The sequence below is a fragment of the Caloenas nicobarica genome, chromosome 7, assembly GCF_036013445.1.
Source record: "Caloenas nicobarica isolate bCalNic1 chromosome 7, bCalNic1.hap1, whole genome shotgun sequence".
Taxonomy (NCBI): domain Eukaryota; kingdom Metazoa; phylum Chordata; class Aves; order Columbiformes; family Columbidae; genus Caloenas; species Caloenas nicobarica.
The window spans coordinates 14,906,864-14,926,943 of NC_088251.1; the positions used below are offsets into that span (position 1 = coordinate 14,906,864).

General features: G+C 56.3%; 1 protein-coding gene across 1 annotated transcript; it reads right to left on the bottom strand.

Annotated features, from left to right (window-relative positions):
- Positions 1-370: 370 nt before the first annotated feature.
- FGF8 (fibroblast growth factor 8) lies at positions 371-8,533 on the bottom strand. The gene is made up of 5 exons (XM_065639275.1): positions 8,502-8,533; positions 8,377-8,413; positions 6,095-6,275; positions 1,774-1,880; positions 371-681 (listed from the first exon to the last, which is right to left on the bottom strand). The coding sequence occupies exons 1-5, from the start codon at positions 8,531-8,533 to the stop codon at positions 394-396; spliced, it is 645 nt and encodes a 214-aa protein (XP_065495347.1). The 3' UTR covers positions 371-393.
- Positions 8,534-20,080: the final 11,547 nt, after the last annotated feature.

Here is a 20,080-nt window from a genome sequence, read left to right on the forward strand (position 1 = left end):
TGATTTTTTTCTCCTTTCCTCCTAGAGCTACAAAAAAACCCCAAACAACCTACAAAACAAAACACAACCCCAAAAACAGACCAGAACGTATCTAAGCGAAGGGCTTTCCCCCCTTCACCAGTCTTTGAACATTTCATTTCTTTTAAAGTTGGAGTACAAAAATAGAGCCTCTCTTCTTTTTTTCTCCTTTTTTTTTTTTTTTGTAAAAACCAAACAAACCTCCCAAAATTATCAACAACTAGAACAAGTAATTTTTTTTTTTTTTTTTTATCCTCCTCCCTCCCTTTTTTTTTTCTTTAATACCCATATGGGAAAGTCTCTACATATAGTCCACCGAGCCTGGAGGAGAGTCCTCCGGGAGAGGTGCAGGCAGGACGGGCAGAGGTGGGCACATCAAGGGCCTGCCTTGGAGTTGGAGTTTCTAGTCCTTTTACTTCTCCGGTTGAAGGGATAGTTGAGGAACTCAAAGCGTCTGTGGGGCTCAGTGGTCTGGTGGCCCTTGGGAAGCCTCTTCATGAAATGCACCTCCCGTTGGTGCTGCCGGGTCTTGGAGCCCTTGCGCGGGCGGCCCTTGCGGGTGAAGGCCATGTACCAGCCCTCGTACTTGGCATTCTGCAGCGCCGTGTAGTTGTTCTCCAGGACTATCTCCGTGAAGACGCAGTCCTTGCCTTTGCCGTTGCTCTGAGGAGGGGATAGAGGGGGGAATTTAAGCAACAGGTGCTCGGTCAGAGGGATTCTTCTCACTACTCCAAGCTGGACCAGCTGCAGTGGCAGCAGGGTTGTGATGCTTGTGGGCAGCCAAGGGCTTGCTTTTCCCACATCTTCTCCTATAGGTCCAAATTGCCCCAAATCTCCTTTTCATTCAAAAAGCTGGGGGAAGCAGGCATTGCAGCACAGACATGCTGCTCACTGCAGCTTGCATCTCCAGTGTGATAACAGCACTGGGCTGCAAGCCCCAACATGGCTTGTCCCAGCCTTCACTTCCACTGCACCCACAGGGAGATTTTTGCCCGCCCCCATCTGTGCCAGGGCTGGATTCCCCTTCCAGCACAACCATAAAACTCTCTACCTCAGTGATAATTCACCCATCCATCTTATTGCCCCTTGGGTATTTAATATAGGAGGAGTATCAATGGGCTGAAAAGGCAACACGGGGTCTGGGGGGAGGAGGCCCACAAATGCAGATGGCAGGGAGCATGGGGGCAGCTGGAGGCTGAGGTCCTCCTCATTACAGGCAGCATGGGGACCAGGGAGAGGACCCGCATCAGCCAGCCCCAGGGAGGGAGCTGCCACGGAAAATCCTCCCAGACAATCGCTGTCCCAGCAGGATTTTGCACGTCCAGCCACCTCTGCCCCTGGGGAGGGGGCGTCAAGGCTCAGTGGGAGCATGACTGACGAGTGCATTGCAGGGCCCAGCCTTGGGGCCAGCTCCACAGAGCATCTTAACATTCCTTGCACTTGTACCATGTAATCGGGGAGAATAGCCCAGCAATCCGTCTATTTGTTCGAGGAGATACAAGGAATGTGCCCCACACAGCACCCACCTGCCTTCCTTGCTCCCCCTCTTCCCTCCTGCCCCCTGGGCTGCAGGATGGCTCATCCCTCTGCCCTCCAAAGGGGTACACTGGCTGAGCTCCTGGGACCCCCATCCTGTCTCCTCATACCCCTAGATGGGCTCCACGTTAGGTAAGAGCTACCGTCCCAGCAAGTCCCAGTCAGCACCCACAGCACATCCCATGCCCTTCATCCCAGCCCTTGAACCCAGTGCCCTACCTTCCCAATCAGCTTCCCCTTCTTGTTCATACAGATGTAGAAACCTGTGGCCGCCCCCTTGATGCGTACACGGCTCCCAAAGGTGTCCGTCTCCACAATGAGCTTGGCTGGGGAGAGCAGTGGGAGGAAAGAGAGAGGAAGGTCAGAGGGGCTCTGGGATGGGGCAGGCACAGGGATGGAGACCCCAGCAAAGCCTGACACCGGTCGGTGTGGGCACACACTGGGCAGGGAGGCATCTGGGCCAGATAGAGCACTTCAAATCAGGGCACAAGAGTCAACCTCAGCCCCTTTACCCTGCCACTCTGAGCCATGCCAGAGGGGGAGCAGCTCTGCCTTGCCCAGCTCCATAGGGCTCAGTGGTTCAGGTGCCACAGAGATGTCCCAGAAGGGAAGCAGGGCAGCGAGCAGGGGTCAACCCAGCCAGTGGAGAACAAGCCAGCTGCCTTGCGAACTGAGTCAGGTCTGGGCGAGCCTGCAGGCAGGCACCCTCTGGAAGTGCATGCTGTACTGCCAGCTGTCCCCAGCCCAGGGGACATGGCTCTATGTCTCTCTGCTGGGCCAGGGCTGCAGGAGGAGCAGTGACTTTGCAGCTGGCAGGGGAGGCGTGAAGGGTACAACCATCCTTTTAATGCCTTTCACCTTTGCATGAGTCGAGAGGGCATATTGATTTGGTCTCAGTTTTATAATGGAGGCATCGATCGACTTCCGAAGGAGCTATGCAAATCACCGGGTCGATGGGCCGACTATAAATAGACCTGTCACCTTCCCTCCCTGCCTCCGCCTGGGAACCTGAGCCCCAAAGCCCATCTATCCCAAGGGAAGAGGGAGGATGGGGACAGGACACCCTTCTGCCTGGCCCTGCAGCTGCTGTCCCCAGAGCCAGCTTGCCTCCCCTGGGCAAGCCGCAATAGGGATGGTGGCTACCTGTTTGGACCTCAAAACAGCTGTGCTGTGCCAAGCACCAAAGATTTCCCCACAGCACTGAAAAGCCAGCCAGAATTGTTCCATCTCACCACTATCACCTCTTGCCCAGCATCAGCCCCTAGTGCCTTAAGTGCAATTTGGCAAGCTAATTAGAGTGCAGCCTGCAAGGCTTCCAATTCTATAGCCTTATTATGGGAATAAGCCCATTGATGCTTTATTCCTGCTTTCCAACCTCTTCACAGGGTCTGCTCTGTTCCTCAGGACTGTGGTCTGCCCTGGCTTGCTCATCTCTATACCCCAGGAGGCTCAGCCACCAGCAAGCCCCCACAGCAGCCAGCCCCAGCTGCTGTGGCTCTGGAGCAGGTGGCTTTGTAGGAGGATGCTTTTGAATGGCAAAAGAAGGATGAGGGCACATGCACAAGCTAAAATGAGCCTAAACCACACTCAAGGCTAGGAGCAAACTGCTGCCTCTCTGCCTCTGTAATGCCCTGATCCTACACCCTTTGTATCATAGGCACTGCTGAGGTCATTGGCACCGAGGTTCAAGACAGTGGGCAGGCAGTGCTGACAGCAGGAAAGGACATCCCAAAATTTGCTGGTGCTGGTGAGCAAGCTGGGCTTCATGCACATGCAGGCACCCCTCGCTGCACCCCCTCCTGCCAATATCACCCTGCAGCATCTCACTCTCAAACTGCCCCATGCCCACAGACCCCCAGCCAGGTACAGAGCAGATTCAGAGCCAAGAAATTCAGGAAGAGCCAACTCCAGGCTGTGCCACCCTGGCACCAACACCTGGCATGCACCCAGCAACCCCAAACCAGCCACGGCAGCCTGGGCACTCTGCAAACGAAGTGCTGAAGCAGGGACCCCTTATTTATCTATATTGGGGAAAGGAGTGGGGAATTGATCTCGGAGGCAGTAAAAGGTTTGAGGAGAATTGATTTTTTTTCCCTCTGAGAGACAGAAAGAGTGGGGAGGGAGGGACCGAGGAGAGAGGGAGGGAGCAGGGGAGGCCTTGGCCCCAGCAAGCACAAAACCTCCACTTTAAAGATGCACATCACTTCCCTTTCGGCCTTTTTTTTTTCCCCTTGATTTACAGCCACCAGCCAGGTTCGTCGCCCCACATAAGCCCAGCCAGTGCACAGCTCTGGCCCCACCAGCTGCTGTCAGTGGAGGATGAGGACAATCTGTCCTCCGGGACCTGCACCCCAAGACACATGCAGGTGACCAGTGAACCCCGCAAACCTCAGCCCCGACCAGTGGAAAACCTCGGGCGCAGACAAAACCGGCAAGTGGGCAGGGAGCTGTGCCGGCATCCCTGGCCACTCACGGGGTTCAGTCCGGGCTGCAGCCGATGGCAATTTGCTCAGTGGCAGACGTGGCCTGGGAAGGGATAAGCCAGGCTGCACCGGCCACCCGCCTTCCCTTAGAATTAAAAAAAAGGCAATCAGATATTGACAATTAAGACAGATAACTGAAAATGCTGGACTCGATGTTAAGTCAGCTGTAAAAACGTCAGTGTGGGGAAAGGGGTCATCTGCAAAAATAAATCAACCCCTTTTACACGCCCACTCCCAAAAATGAGGTAAAAAAAGCAGAAAGGCTTGGAGATGGGGGGCCTCTTTGCTTCGAAAGTGAATTTCTAAATAACATTTTGGGGGAGGTCTTTCCTTTTCCCCCCTTCTCGTTTTTGAGGGGGGGAGCTTAACGTTTCCAACTCTATTCTTTCACTTAAGTGACAGATTTATCCCAGTAAAATTATGTTTCATGCTCAAACTTTGAAGGGAAAGTAGCTACGTAAATGCTGAAAAAATGCAGCGAGACACACTTGATCCCCCAACTGGACTACGAAGAGGAGAAAGTATTCAGGAAATGTTAAAAAAGGTGAAAGTAAGAAGCGTTTTAATAGTTCTTCCAGACATGGGGGCCTCCCTAGAGATTCATATAGAACAATCCTGAACCTCTATTTTAACATTTACAGACTTGCAACTCTTTTAAAACTTTACATCTGAAAAACTGCTTGTTCTCTTTCTGGTTTAGATCATTCTTCATTTTCCTCCTTAGCTCTTCAAATGCTTAACCTATTTTTATTACATTTTAATACAGTTTTTCAAGCCACCACCAGTCCCCTCCTTCTGGCCTTATTTAAACCTGGTCGTTATTTAAATATGCACTAACTGCCTTTTAAAATCCAGGCATTATAGGACTAAAACAAGATGGGATTTTTTGCTTGGGAAATTAACTAATGCCCTTTCAAGCCAGAGCTACTCTAGAGTGGGAATAATTCATTTGGAAGATTAATGCTGGATGTCCGGAATACCACATAGAGGGAATCTGCGCTCTGCTTGCACTACTAACGTCCAGTGTGAAATTTTCAGCCAGAGCAAAAGGAAGAAAGGAGGGGGAGAAAAAAAAAAAAAAAAAAAGAAACCCAGAAGGGGAAGGAAGGAAAGTGTTCCTACTAATCTCTCAGTGCGAGAAAGGGAAATTGCAGCTAATACCAAACAAAACCAGTTGTGATTCCTGTGTATCACACACATGAATACAGACACTTGCCTGAGCCGAGTGCAGGATCAGGCCCCCCGCAGCTGGCCCCATGGCTGTGCTGGGGTTCAGTGGCCTCGTTGACCCCTGTGTGGCGTTTGACCATCCCAATGTGTCATTAGCACACGCGATCAAAGTATTTGGGCTTCGGGTGTATCCAGCGGAGGGATCAGTCCCCCTGCCCAGGGTGGAGGGAGGTTTTGGGGATGGGGTGCCAGGGCTGGGCTGATGACAGAGGGGCTGAGGTCTAGCGCAGACTCTCGCGCTCACAGTCTCCCTCCCCCGGTTTTGTCTCTGGAGACGCCGCAGCATCTTCACCCACAACCAACTGCCTCGCTGACCCTCCACTCGGGATGCGTTTTGAGAAAGGAGGGATGGGGTGAAATCATGAAAACGCCGCTTTGGACGGTTCTAGTTTAGGAAAGGTTTCTAAAACAGCCCTTACGCCTCTCCCCTCCTCCCTCTTTTCTTTTTCAACTTTCTATTTCTTTTCCAAAAGGAAGTCTCAGAGACACCCAGCCCTGCAAAGAGCTGTGCTGAAATGACTGATGCTGCTCAGCACACTGCAGCCCCGAGCCCTCAAGTCAGGTGCAAACCGAGAATGCAGGATGGGCTCTTCTCACTCCTTTTCAATCACCGGTCCCCTCCCTCAGCACGGGTAACCTGCTCTCACCTTGAAACACACAGCCACTGATAACTGACCCCTATGTTCTCCCTTTACAAGCCTCCGTAAGCCAAACGATTTTAATGATTTCTGACTAGCAAACAGGATGGAAATCATCAATCGCCATGCTGGGCTGCAAACACCTCCCCGGCTCCCCCCACCCCACCTGCCCCCATCGTGCATCCTTACCGTGTACATCCCCATCCTCTGCCATCGCATTGATTTTCTTGTTGTCCAAGATCTGCACATGTTTCCCGCTGGTCCGGCTGTACAGCTGGTAGGTACGGACGAGCCGCCGGCTGAGCTGATCTGTCACCAGGCTCTGCTCCCTCACATGCTGTGTAAAATTAGGTGGGGACTGAACAGTTACCTTTAGGAAATTAAAAAATATACGACACACCATTATAATCTCTACTCCTCAGAGGAGCGAATGGGCTGAGCCGAGATCACCGGCCTCCAGCCGGGCTTTACAGGGAGGCACAGAGCCAGGACCGCGGTGGTACCTCCTGCACCAGCAAAGCCTCCCTAGGAGAAGGAGAATTAAGCTCCGGGATGCAGCGACCAGAGCTCTTTACAGAGCTGTGCCTGCTCCAAACATGCCCTGAGCAGAAAGGTGCAAGAGACTTGGGAGCATAACAGGGTTCGTTGACCACAGAGGCCTCCTGTGGACTCAGTGGGTCCCAGCTGGCACTGGGGTACCTGTGATGGGCATCAAGGCTGGGAGCTAGAGCAGTTCCAGGTGGGGACACAGGATGGCACTGGGCTGCCCTGCTGAGGGGCTGACATATTTGTCCCACACCTCTCTTGCCTTTGCAGGAACATACTACTGCTCCCACTGCCCCATCAGTTTCAACAGCTGCCTTTTCTCTGCATCCCAGGCTCTTTATTTGCTCCCAAACACTCCACTTACTGAGCTCTTTAAATAAAGAGTCCCCAGAGAAGGTAGAGCTGTGAGGTATAAGAATACCACAGGTATTTAGCAGCATAATAACCCAAGGGTACTAATGTGCTATCTGTGCAAACACATCCCTCATCCGCAGCCAGCTGTTTGGTGCTGGCAGCGGGGTGTCCCCAGCCTCGACACACCAACCCCGTTAGCCCCAGAGCTGCAGCTGAGCCCATCCCCTCCAGACCCGACACTGCTGCTCCTGCACTTTAAATGATTTTCATGAGCAGCCAGACCCACTCCCCCCTCAGTCCCAGTCTGCAAGATTGCACAGAAGTCTTTTTTCCCCGCCTCATCTCAAATCCTTCTTTTAAGTCTGGAAAGTTTCGCTGCTCCCTGACATTTATAAAGATGTATTCTGAGCAAATGTTAGGAGATAGCTCCTTTCAACATCAGAAGGCTGGGGCTACCCCGCTCCACCCCCGCGTCAAATGGGAAAATTTCCTCCTGTCTTAAACAACAACAGAAAAAACTCAATAAAAGCAAAAGCTGCTGCTCTCCCAAAGCTGGCTCTATAGAGATATCTCCCCTTGACAATGTCATCCCTCTCCCTCCGCTCATGCCTGTGCATGTGTGTTTCCTATAGACAGGTTTTGGATAATGCAGCAGGATTCTCTCCCCGGCTCTGATGAGGGTACCATGTGGAGGAGAGGTCATTAGCCATGCTGCTATTTGGTCTCCGTCTCATACTCCAAAATATTACAGCTATGTTTTTATACAACTGCACACTCCCGGCACTTCGTTCCCTCCACTTTTCGGCTGGAAACTCTTTTTTTTTTCCCCCCCCTCTCTTTTTTCCCAAGCTTCCAGGAAAATTTTAAAAAAAGAAAAAAAAGAAAAAAAAAAAAAAGAAAGAAAAGTGGCTTAAATGGCATTTTAAACAAAGCTTCTGCACCTGTGATCTCAGGGGGAAGGGGAGCTTCACCTCAGTTTGAAGGCACACTGCTCCCAGCGACGCGTGCCTGCTGGTATGCGGGTGTTGCACAAGCTCTGCCTGGGCTGTTTAATCTATTCATGACACTTCTGTCTCTGGCAATACAAACCAGTGATGCTAAAGTCTGACAATTTTAAGTTGAATCAAAACCTGCAATTTTTGGTAAGGTTTTGGTGTTGATAGTTTTTGTTGTTGTTGTTGTCGGTTTGGGTTTTCCCCCCCCTTTTTAATTCTGTTTTACTTTTTAGATAAAGCAATATAGGAAAACAACCTCGGACAAGAGGAAAGGGAGTCTCCACAGTGCCATTTAGAGGCACGGAGACGGGACCTAAAGCTACTGAAAATAACCGTACGCAATTCCTTGAAACCCCGGGTACTCCCTGCCTCGCAGCCCGAGTCCTCCGCACCTTATTTTGCAGCCCAGCGGGTTCCCTCCCTGGCCTCGGCTTTTTACAGCCAGGCGACTTTTGTGTCCTGGGTTTTAAACCGTTCCTCCTCCCTCCCTCCCGAGCCCGAGGCGCTCGGCGGCGACTGCGGGACACCCCCCATCCCCCGGGGCGAACAAAGCCGGGCGGCCAAGCGGGCACTTACCTGGGCTTGCAAGCAAAGGACCAACAAGTGCATTAACCTGGGAGGGGGAGACAGAAAGCAAGAGAGAGGTGTGAACCGGAGGGCTGCGGGCCCGGGGCAGGAAGGCCGGGGCTATCGGTACTCACACGCAGCTGAAGAGCGAAGAGCAGGGGTCCATCGCGGCGTCGGTGCGGGGCCGGGAGACCGGCGGCGGCGGGGAGCGCCCGGGGGGGCGCGGCGCGGCGCTGCCTCGGCTCCTCTCGCCCTGCCGGAGCGTCCTCGCCCCGAGGAAAGGAGGGCACAAGCGGCTACAGAGGGGAAAGGCCCCCGCCAGCCCGCCCGCCCTCCCAGCCCCCGGGGTGCACCGCCGGCGGCCCCCTGCCGCGGGGAGCCCCCCGCCCCGCTCTGCTCCGCGGCCCCTACCGCCCCGGCAAAACCAGCCCGCAGCCCCGACGGCGGAGGCGGGCACGACCGGCGGGCGGTCGCCGCCGCAGGGGGAAGCCCGGCCGGACCGCCGCCCCCGCTCCGCTGCCCTGCCCGGCGGTACCTGCCGAGGCGGAGGGGGCGGCGGTCCAGGTGTCGCCGGGCTCGGGGCTGGCACTAAGGGCCGGGCTCCGCGGCCAGCTGCCGGCGAGGTGCCCTCCCCTCACCGTGCCTCAGTTTCCCCATCTGTAAAACGGGGTTTCAGAGCTGGGAGGGAGGGGGCTCCACGGGCGCGTTGTGGATTGGGATCGGGCAGGCGAGCCCTCCCGGGACGTGCCAGACATTAAAAGGATTACCAGGGGGATGGCGGGGGTCAGAGTTTCGAGAGGGAGCGAGGCTGAGCAAATAGCGCAGCCAGGGCGGGGAGCGGGACCACCCCCCCGAGCATCCCCGCCGGGCGCTTACCTGGTGTGGGCGGGCGGGCGCCCTCAGGGCCGGCGATGAGGGGCCATGGGGCGGCAGCGGGACGGGGCTCAGCCCCGCAGCCCAGGCAGGGCCGCCGAGGGCTGCATTGTTCCGGCGAGCCCCGGTGCTCCCGGCCCCGCCACCTGTTGCGCACCGGGGCGGGGGCTACGGCGGGGCTGCGGCGGGCGGCCCCCGGGGCCGGTACCTGGCCGAGGCCGGGGCCGGCGCCGCCTGCTCGGCGCTGAGTGACAGCTGCTAATTTGCCGGCCGTGCCCCGCTGCCGGTCCCCGCGCTCCCCGCGCCCTCCTTTATCTTATCAGAGGCCATAATTACAATTGCTATTTTGTTTCCTCGAATCAGCAATCAGCGCTATCTGCCGCCGCTGGAGAGGCAGCTCCTGTCAGCCGGCCTCTGAGTGACAGAGCGCGGGCTGCACCGCCGCACACGCACACACGCGTGTGCACAGCCTGCCTGCACACACACGGAGCCCTGCACATGTCTGTACAGCACTCCTGCACACACACAGCCCTCACACGCACCCCTATGCAGGCTTTCCACGCAGACCCTTTCTGCACTCACAGCTTACACAAACAGCCTTTCCCATGCAGCCCTCTCCTTCCCACTCACATGCACAGGCCCCCTACACACGCGCACTGCACACCCCCCAGTACAGACCCACACAGCCCTTCACACACTCATCTTTGCTCCCCTCCTGCCCCAAAAACCCACACCCCCACCTTGCACACATCGGCACACACCAGCTGCAGTCACAGGACTTTTCTCTCTCTCACACACATGCTGACATCCAGCTCTTGTGTTTTCCATGCCAGAAGGATGTTTCTGAGGGGTTTTCGTACACATAGAAAGAAGTCTTAGGCCAAGCCTGCATTCAACTGAAAGACTTTAGAAGCACCACAGGAATGGACAGGATGGGTATTGAAGGTGCTCAGCTGAAGCAAGAGAGGGTTTGCACAGGCAGCACACGCTCGTGTGCTCCGCTCATCAGTCCAGCACACGCCCAGGAGAAAAACCCTCTGTGCGAACATCTGATTTGCCACAGCACAAGTGAAGTGGGTCCCCATATCTACCTCTCCAAGTTGCCCAAGGAAAACCAGAGCAGGCAGCACTAGATATTCTCAATGCTTGAAATTCAGACAATCCTCCTATAAAAAATTAAAATAATTTAGAGACTATCTTTTTCGCAGATGCTGCTCTTGTTCACCAGTGGCCACCCCTGCTTTACCTCTGATGGGTGCAGGGTTGGGCTGCATGTTATCCTGCACACTGTGTTCAACAGCATCGTGACCAGAACAGCCCAGGCTGCCTTAAATTGGGAGATTTATGGTGTCCTGTATGGGGTCAGAGGCAGCCACGAGCTGACGGCCTCATGTGTCCTCTGCCCTCAGCAAACAGGCTCAAGTGCCAGTCATAGCTGTAAAATCAAACCAGTGCAGGATCACCCAGGGGTGGCCACACTTTGACTGACAGCAGATGACAGATGATTCTCCTGCCAGCCGTCCTCAGGCCCACAGCCAAACCACTACAGCCCCCATCCTACCCCACCTTTGGGCAGGGGATAGACACAAGTGGGTTGGTGGTGGCAGCTGGGGACAGGCAGCATCACGGCTGCTGAATTCTTCCCACTTCTGCTGCTGCCTTGGCTCACAGCCACGATCTGCTCCTTGCAGGGAAGGCGAGGGCTTGCACAGAGGCATTTGCCTCCTTCTCTTGGTGCTTCCCAGACCACCACGGGGTCACCCATGTTTACACCAAGAGTAACACCTCCCTTCTTGATTTCTAAATTGAAAGCAAGCCTCACTGGAAAGTCTTCCTCCTGTGCAAGGCAGCACAGGGAAATCAGACTGCCTATCGGCTCTTTTGCAGGCCATCTGAGCTAAGCCCCCAGTCCATGGAGTGAGGGTCCCCTCCATCCTCTGGCACTGAGGCTAAATGGCTTGTCTGGCTCTCCTGCAGAGCAGAGAAACCCCAGCCCGGTGCTCCTGAGATCAGCTGGGCCTCAGACCAAGCTGCTATGGAGCTGGAAGAAATCCCCTCCCAGCAGAAAGACTTGAGGACCTGCTGTGTCTGCAGCACTCCAGGCAGCTGTCAGGCTGTGATCCCTGAAGGAGGCACCAGCATGGTCCCATCGCATCCCGTCCTGATGTAGCACTGCTCCATTGCCCTGATCTGCAGAACTGGGACTGTGTTTAGGTTGGGCACATGCAGGAACGTGTGTCCCTCAGAAAATAGCTCATGTATTTTATGTTCTTCAGGGATGTTAAACATTGCAGATGAAGCATCAAACACCAGAGCCGCGAGCTGCAGCCCCCTCACCTCTTTTTCCCATAAAGCTGAGGGTGCCCAGCTGTAGCCACAGGGCTGCAACACCAAGAAGCAGGAGCCAAGAGAGGAACCTGGACATGGAGATGGCTGTTCCAGCCTGGCTGGGATCCAGGCTTGCTCTCAAACCTTCCCCGCCTCTGCCTCCTCTTTGCACCCCACATAGCTCCCCTGGCAGCTGGGAGCCATGGGGCGGCTCCTGGAGCAGCCTCGGCTGCAGTGTGGCAATGAGCAGAGCAAGGGAAGATTTGAGGATATGGAGGGGGGAGCAAGCAAGGGACTGTGAGAACCTAGGACGGGGCTGCCTGTGCCACTGTACAGCAGAGAGTGGGGAAAGCATAGGGAGTGCTGGATGGGTCTTGACCCATTCCTCCTGCGACCCTCAGCACTGCACCCCTCACTCAGGGCCACCAAAGCACCATCCCTCTGGTCTCCCAGGATGTCCCTTGGCACAACTGCAGGACACAGCCATGTCCCAGCTCCAGCTTCCAGCCTGCTTCTTCTAGAGCAGGGGTGTCAAACTCATTACTCCTACATTTATACAGTCCTAAAATTACATTTGGCCCTTTGAAGGCAACTGTGAGGCTGATGTGGCCCCCAGTGAAAATGAGCTTGACAACCCTGATCTAGAGCATCATCCCCATCTGGCCCAGTCCCAGTCAGAAGTGGTCCCCTGACACCCCTCTCCTCCTGCAGGGCAAGGGACAGCAGAGCAAGCGCCCGCTCCCCACAAGAGGTCAAAGTCAGCAAGGTGTAGATGTTACCACCTCCTCCCTTAGCATCAGCCTAAAACCTCCCCACTAGCATCACTTATTTCAGAAAGGCAGAGCCAAAAAATGCAACACCAACCACAGCTTTAGAGGTAACAAGACCAAACTGGGGTGAGTGGAGACAGGGCTCCTAGCAAACTGGGAGTTCACATCCTGAGAAGGCTAGGAAAATTTGGCGTGAGGGGTAGCCAGCAAAAGACCAGCAGGAGGTTTGGCTTGAACATCTCCCTACCAGGGGAAACTATCAGGTGGAGAAACAACTAAAACATTGCTGTCACTTGCAGAGAAGGGCCAACAGACCCAGCTCTCTGTTCCTGCCAGGCCAGGGACATAGACAGGACTGCAGCGCTAATCCTGACTGATGGAGGAGAGAAGCACCTGCAACAGCACACTGCAACACTGAGCCGGCTGGATGGCGAGATCTCTCTGCAAAGCACAGAAGTGTCGGAGGGTCTGCAGAGCAGTTGCCTTTGAAAGGGGATGGTCAGTGTAGGCGGTGAGGAAGCCAGCATGGGGCTGAGGGTTAGTCAAAGGCTGAGGCACAACAAAGACGAAGACCCTGGAGCACAGGTAGCACTGTCCTGTACTTCTCCCTCCCCTCCAATGCCCTATGATGGGTAGCCAAAACACATGAAAATCAGGAGCTCGTTACACTTTACAGCCATACCTGGAGGATGCATGGCCATAAACCACCTTTTGGCTTCCCAGCAGAGTCAGAGGGATGCTAGACCACTCCACCCTCACCCTTCCTAGCCCCAGCCCCGCAGCCCCATGCCCCCAGCCCTGCCTGCTGATCCTTCACAAAGGGACCGCAGCATTAATGGGGCGTTTCGGAGGCAACAGCAGCTCCATGGCTGAGCAGTGCAGAGCAGCCTGGGGCGATTCCACCACTCGCCATTAACCTGCCCCCCTCCCCGAAGGGAAGGAACTTGGCCGAACCCCACCGGGATGTGTTACATGGGAATGACCTTGTCTTCGCTACCCACAGCACCAAGGCAGCCCCAGGGCAAACGAGGAGCGGGGAGGGGAGATGCAGCCCACTCACAATTAATTCTCCTCTGTATTCAATTACTAGCAGCAGGGCTGAGGCATGTTTCGTGGGCGGTGGGAACGCCAGCCCAAGAGACTACCCCTGTGTTCTGGTCACAGCCCCCTGGAGCTGCACCCGCCCCTATGCAGGACCAACCTGGGCAACGAGGCCCGTTAGGTCCCTCTTCAGCAGTCTGCTCTCACAGTTTCGTTTCAGGGAACAGGGCTCCCTCCTCTGCCCTTTGGAGACCATTTCATCATCTCCTGTCCCTCCTGCACAGCAGAACAAGCAGGAGGCCTTTGCTTCCGTAATTTCAGGCTGGGCTTTTGGAAGTGCTGATGTCAATATTGGATCCGTCATCCTCCGGTGGCCATGTGCTGACTCCCAGGCAGCAATGCTCCTGCAGATGAGAGGAGTCAAAGCTAGGCTCTGCTTTCCACCCAGGCTGGGTGATTTGGAGGAAAGCTCACCACCTGCATCAGCAGGGCTGCCAGCATGGCAGGAGCAGCCTTGGGTGGCTCAGCACGTGGCAGCTTCACTTGTGGTCCTCAGGCAGAGCAGGAGCTCATCCAAGGCAGTCTATAGATGCACAGAGGGATTTTCTACTGGTGTTAAGTGTCTGCTTCATGGCTACATTTGGCTCTGATGAGACCGGTGCTATTTTCATCTCTCACATCCACAGCCAGTACATGGGGGGAGCTAAGAGGTGAGCCGGGCACACAGGTGAAGATCTAGCAGAGCCGAGCAAGGCCAGGAGCCTTGTGGAGGGCACTGAAGGGAAGGTGCACCCCCAGGCCTCATCCATCTACAAGGAGAGAGAACTGGGCTGGCTGTGCGGTCACTCATCCTGGGAAGAGTTCTGCACTGAGTCACACAGCTGGGATTGCACTAGGCAAGCCAGAAGCAAAGACCAAAAGCTCCCAGAGAGGGCAGATCATGTGGGAGCAGCTCAGGGGGAATGTGGGATTCCCAGCCCTGCATGATTTAAACCCAAGGTTGCGCGTTTTTGTGCATATTTGCTCTGCATCCAACAGGTCAGCAGATGAACAGCCTGACCAGGAATGGCTGTGGAACGTGCATGGGGAAGGGGTGACACACATGGACACGTAGATGAGTATGTGTGTGCTCATGGCATTTAGGCAGCTCCACTTCATTCCTGACCCCATTGCAACAACCAAACAGCACCTCCAGGACGTGGTCCTAAAACATTCCTGGCTGGCACAACTTGCCCAGCATTATAGCCCCAGCCCAAGCAGTGGCACCCTCCTCAGGGTCTCCAGTCACACACCATCAGGCAGGGCTGAGAAGCGGGGGGTCAAAGCCAGGCTGGGTGGGAGGGGGCTCCACTGACCACCCAGGAAGGCGGGAGCTGTCACTCAATGCGAGGGTCACTGTCCTCTCTGTGGGACGGGCTCAGAGGCTCCTTCAGGGCCTCAAGGAGCTGAGACACATGCAAAATGTTGGCCCTTTGCTGCCCAGCTTCAGCCTTGGCTCCCAGCCAGCTGGGCCAGGCAATTTGGCTTTGGTTTGGGTCCTCTTAGGAAGAAGGCTCCCGCACCCAGCCCACAGGGGGGTTAAACCTAAAACTAACAGCAGTGGCCAGGGGAGGCTGTCCATCACCTGTAACTCTACCTTCGTTTGTTTGCTTACAGCATCCACCCAAAATGCCCGTGTGTGTCTCCAGGCCCCTGTGTCAGTGGCAGCTGAACTGCTGACCCCAGGAGTTTGCAAAACACCAGGGTTATGGCCCCTTTGACATCCCAGCCCAGCAGAGCCACAGCTCGTCCTGACCCCAGCCCTGGGGACTCAGGCCCCGGGGCACCCCACATGGCCTGGAGAGAGATGGGGTGATGGGAGGAGGTGGCAGGGCCAGTGAGAGCGAACCCCAAAGAAGCAGAGAGGCAGCCATGCTCCCCATGGCACCTGCTGCTTCCTTGGGTTGGCCACAGCCCCTCAGCTTGCCGCCCAGCCCCACAGACCTGGCCCAAACCCGCCTGCTAGCCCTTATCCAAGCCCATCCCTCCAGCTCCTGTCAGGCCCACAGCCCTCACCTCACAGTGGCTTTGGGGCTGGCACAGGAGCTGTGCCCCTCTCCAGCTCCCTTGCCCAGGAACATGTCTGATCTCCGTGCCACTCTGCACATCCGTGTGTTCTGGGAAGCTGAAGGGCATGTGGTCCCAGGCAAAACCACAGCCAGAGCCTGGAGACAGCCCGTAACTGGTTTATCCCAGGCACTGGCTGTGGTAGGGGACTTCACACCATGGCCACAGCATGGCCATGGCATGCACGAGAAACCCAAGCTCCCACCACGATGCAGACACCAGCTCCAGGATACGAAGGGATGAGTCAGGGCTGCAGGGAGCAAGCCTGGGCACAGGAGCAAGCACCCAGGGAGTTCAGATGATGTTTGAGAGCTCTCCAATGACTCTGCTGCCACTTTTTCCCCAGGAGCCCAAATCCCATCTCACGATGGCCTAGCCCCACCACTAGACCTTGCTGCCTTCCCCTGTGAATTAAGCACCAGAAGGTCTAGCAGGGCAGACCTACCACAGACAAGACTCCTGTTCCCTGTGCTCTCTTCATCCTCTACTCTGCTCATCAGCAACAATCCTGCTGTCCAGTCCCAAAAACCTTGTGTGCTGTAGCTTGGGGTCCTTCACCCCGCTGAGACCCCATCAGGGGAGCAGAGGCTGGAGGCATGGAGAGGATGTGGTGTGTCCCACAGCCTCTATGCAGAGCCATCATGAGCAAGGACACCGTGGAGGCCAAATCCTGTCCATCCAACCTGGGGGTCTGCCACTGCTGGGGCTGGGAACAGGGGACCACCAGGTCCCGGGGGGGATACCTCTGGCAGATCCTAAGTCCCCCTGGGGGACAGCCCAGCCCCTCTGAGCAGATCTTGTGCCCCCGGCTGCCACAGCTCTGGCAGGGACCCATGGCCAGTGGTGACAGTCCTGCCAGAGTCAGGGACAGTCCAGCCCACAGCGATTAGATTTGAGCCTTGGAGGGGTCAAAGGCCAGGACACCTGTGACCTCGGGGTATCTCGGCTGCTGCTGTCAAGCGCAGAGCTGCTAACACCACCCTAATGTGGAGCAGGCTATGCTGGGGATGCAGGAGGGGACAATGCGGGACAGCTGCAATGGAGCCTTGCCCAGGCCGTCTTGCATGGGGCTCCCTACCATGGTGCAACCACATTCACTTTTAGCACCTACTTTATGTGCTTGTGAGTTTAAACCTAACTCATAGCACAACCCCTGCTCCAGCATCACTCTATGCTCCCCCAGCACCTCCTGCTGTGCCCCCACTGCAGACCATAAAGCCACAGCTGTTGCAAGCAGCAACTTTGTGGAAAAAAACCCCTCTTGTATTCTGGGCAGCGCTGTGGAACTGGGCATATGCATTCCCACTACAGACACAATGAGCATTGCACCCTGCAAATGCCCGAAGCAGAGCCTGGCCATAAGCAGCCTCCTGTGCAACCTCCTGTGCCACGATGTACAGCTGGGAGCAGCTGTGGTAAATCAGCTGCCGGCACTTGCTGTGAAGTCAAGAGCTGGGGGAGCCTCTTCCCCCCTTGCAGAGCAGTAAGTGGGGTGAACACCCACACATCCAGGTTCCCAGCCAGCTCATGGCACATCGAGGGGCGACCCAGCATAAGACTGAACACTAGCAAGCAGGAGATGACCCCAGACCCGAGTTTTGGCTTCTCCAGCAGACAGAGCTGTTCCCACACAGTGCACCAGTGGTATTTCCCTCTGCAAGGCATGTTGATGGGAAGAGGACAGGAATTACTGGCAACCTAGCCCTTCCAGATCCTGCTGCTTCCTCTCTTGGTTGCAGTGTGCCTCTGGCCAGCCCTGCGCATTAGGATGCTGGTGGCTCCCTGAGGCAATAGAAGAGGTACCTGTGCCCACTGCCCGGCAGGACACAACAGGGATAGCACAGCTAACACTGCAGAGAATGGGACACTTATCACACCCACCACCAGAGTGGTCCTGGCTGACGGTGGCTCTGCTGTCCCTTTTCCTGGCTCCTGCTGCCACCGAGGTGCCATGTGCCCCATGGCTTTCTGCCCCACCTTGCAGAGCTACTGCATCCTGGGACAACAGGTGATGCTGCATCTCCAGGGGTGTCTCACTGGCTTTCTCCATAGCCCAGGTGGCCAAGCCTCAGAGAAAAGCAATATTACCCCAGTTCAGTGTGGGAACCGGCAACAGAGAGCTCATGGAGCAGGGGACCAGCCCCACCTACAGCACAGTTACAGCTGCGCCTCTCAGCAGCCCTGGGGCCGAGATCTTAGCTGCGGGGAGTTGAAACCCAGCAAGAAAAACATTGGGGCAGGACTGGCTGGAGCATCTCAAGGAAAACTGCTGCCTGGCCATGCTCAGCAGAGCAATTCTCCATCCTGCTCCTCCATCCCTAAAAAAGCAACTCAAACTTGACCTCTGAAACCAGAGCATCCTCTGGGAGCCACTGGCCTGGCCCAGCTACCCAATTATAGGCAGGCAGCTGAGCCCAGCGGGGCTGCACCTGGGCCAAACCCTGCAGTGAGCAGCAGGAGCACCTCATCAAGCACAGAAGCCTGGTTTGGGACATCCATGGAGAGAGCAGTGATGTGAGTGCATGGCCACAGTGGCCTCCACATCTAGCCATATTATGGCTGCGTTTCTGTGTTGTATGGCTCAGCTAGGGTCAGGGTTCCCTGGTGCTGCCGGAGCAGGGAGGGATCCATCCCCAGTGATGCCAGCATTCAGAGCCCTGAAACACAGCAGGGAGGAGGGATGCTCAGAGCCAACAACCTCCCAGAGCAACCCCAGAGCCATCACCTCTGTTGAGGCATCATTTGGCTCCTTTGGTACTGGCACCACACCCCTACATGCATCTCCACCTTGAGGAGCCCACATATGTGCATAGACACACAATAACTTGTTTTTTCCCCCCGCCCAATGCAAAACAAGAAAGTCCTCACACCAGGAGCCCCACGCTTCACTCCCCGCACACAGAGAGCCTCCTGCTCCCGCCGCTCCTGAGCATCCCCCAGCCCGGCTGTGCCCAAGCTCACCTGCTCTTAGACAGCCCTGTTTGTTTGCCCAAGGTATTTGCAGCCGGGGGCACCTGCTTTGATACCATCAGCTCTGTGAAGGAAGCTGCTCACCTAGCGTGACCCCTGTAATCCCATCCTTCCCCATTAAGCACTGTGTGTGAGTGCATCCCTCCTCCCAGCCTCCTGCCATTTCAGCATTTATCTCTCTCTCCCCAAGCTGAGCACAACAAGGTTGTGACATTGCTGGGGAAGGGGGAACAAACCTCCCCAAGTCAGAAAGGGGCCTGGCAGCGCCAACACCCCACAGTGCCTCCATTGACCCCTCTGGGCTTGGGGTCTTCCCTCTCTCCTGGCATTGCCCTGCAGCAGTGCTGGGGACCAGGTAGCACTCATGGCAAGAACTTGGGCTGAACTGGTCCTGCAATGGGGTGGACAAGCTTGGTCTCCTTAAGCCCCCTGCCACCAGCACCATGTCCCCCATGATGCCACCATTGTCCCCTGGCAGGACTGTCTCTCCTGCCACAGCCCCTTGTCCCTGCTACCTGGACATCCGCGAGGAAACCGGCAGACTGAAACCATCTCCTTCTGCTATTTAAGAGGCCAAATGGTCCTCATCAGCCAGCACTGCCTCTCCTACCTAACGTGAAGCAGCTGTATCACCCTGCCAGGGCTGAGCTGTGCCCACTTCCTCCCTTCATCACCCCCCCACTGGGCGCCGAGCCAGCCACCTCCCCCAGCCCACCCTTTCCAGGAGCACCTTGTTAAAAATGATCTACTGGCTGTTATCTCCCTTGAACCAAGCTGCTTCTCCACAGAGGACCAAGGCCTGGCGGACAAATTAGCCCTGACCCCTTCCACGTGCACACAGCCAAGGAGATCTACCAGGTCACATCTGTGCCAGCCCTGGCAGGAGCTGGGCACCATCCTGGTACTGATGCAGCCACAGCTCCGTTCGCCATCCCAAACTCACCTCCTGCACCATCAGCACAGGGCACCGGTGCTCTGTGCCCCGTCAGCACCTCTTGAACATGCATGAAGCACTTCAAAAGGATGCTCATGCTCCTGCATCTCTTCACTCAGCCAGGCTACCAAATTGCCCAGCTTCCCACAAACTTCCCCCAGGCAACGAGACTTGTGGGAGTATTGCACAGTGCTTTTGGGCACGGGCACCCAGCACCAGCCTCGGGCACTCTGTTGCCCTGGAATGACAGGAGGAATGGTACTTCCCGGGGGACATAACCTCTCCCAGCTGGACCCCACCCTTCTCACAGGGCCAGACCCAAACCCCCCACTCCACCCAGGAACCCGCAGCACGAGCGGAGTGCTGGATGCCCCTTTGCATCCCGGAGGCTGCCCAGACCTGGAGAGCGTGGCCAAGCCTTGGGGCAACCCCCACAGGGCCTGGCAGGAACGGGCAGCCAGGCGGGGAGAGGCGAGGACAGCGGGGGGGCTGGCTGGAGCCCGGTCCCCCGGCCCCCCGGGCGGCCGCGGCCCCGCCGAGCGCCGCGCCGCCCGCCTGCCCCCTAGCGGTGCGGGCACCACAGCACCGGCCCGCTCGGGGTGCGGCCGCCGCCTCTCCCAGCCCACCCGCATCCCCCCCGCGCTGCTGCGGGGGCCGCGCACCAGCCGGGGGGTGCATCACCCCCAGGCCC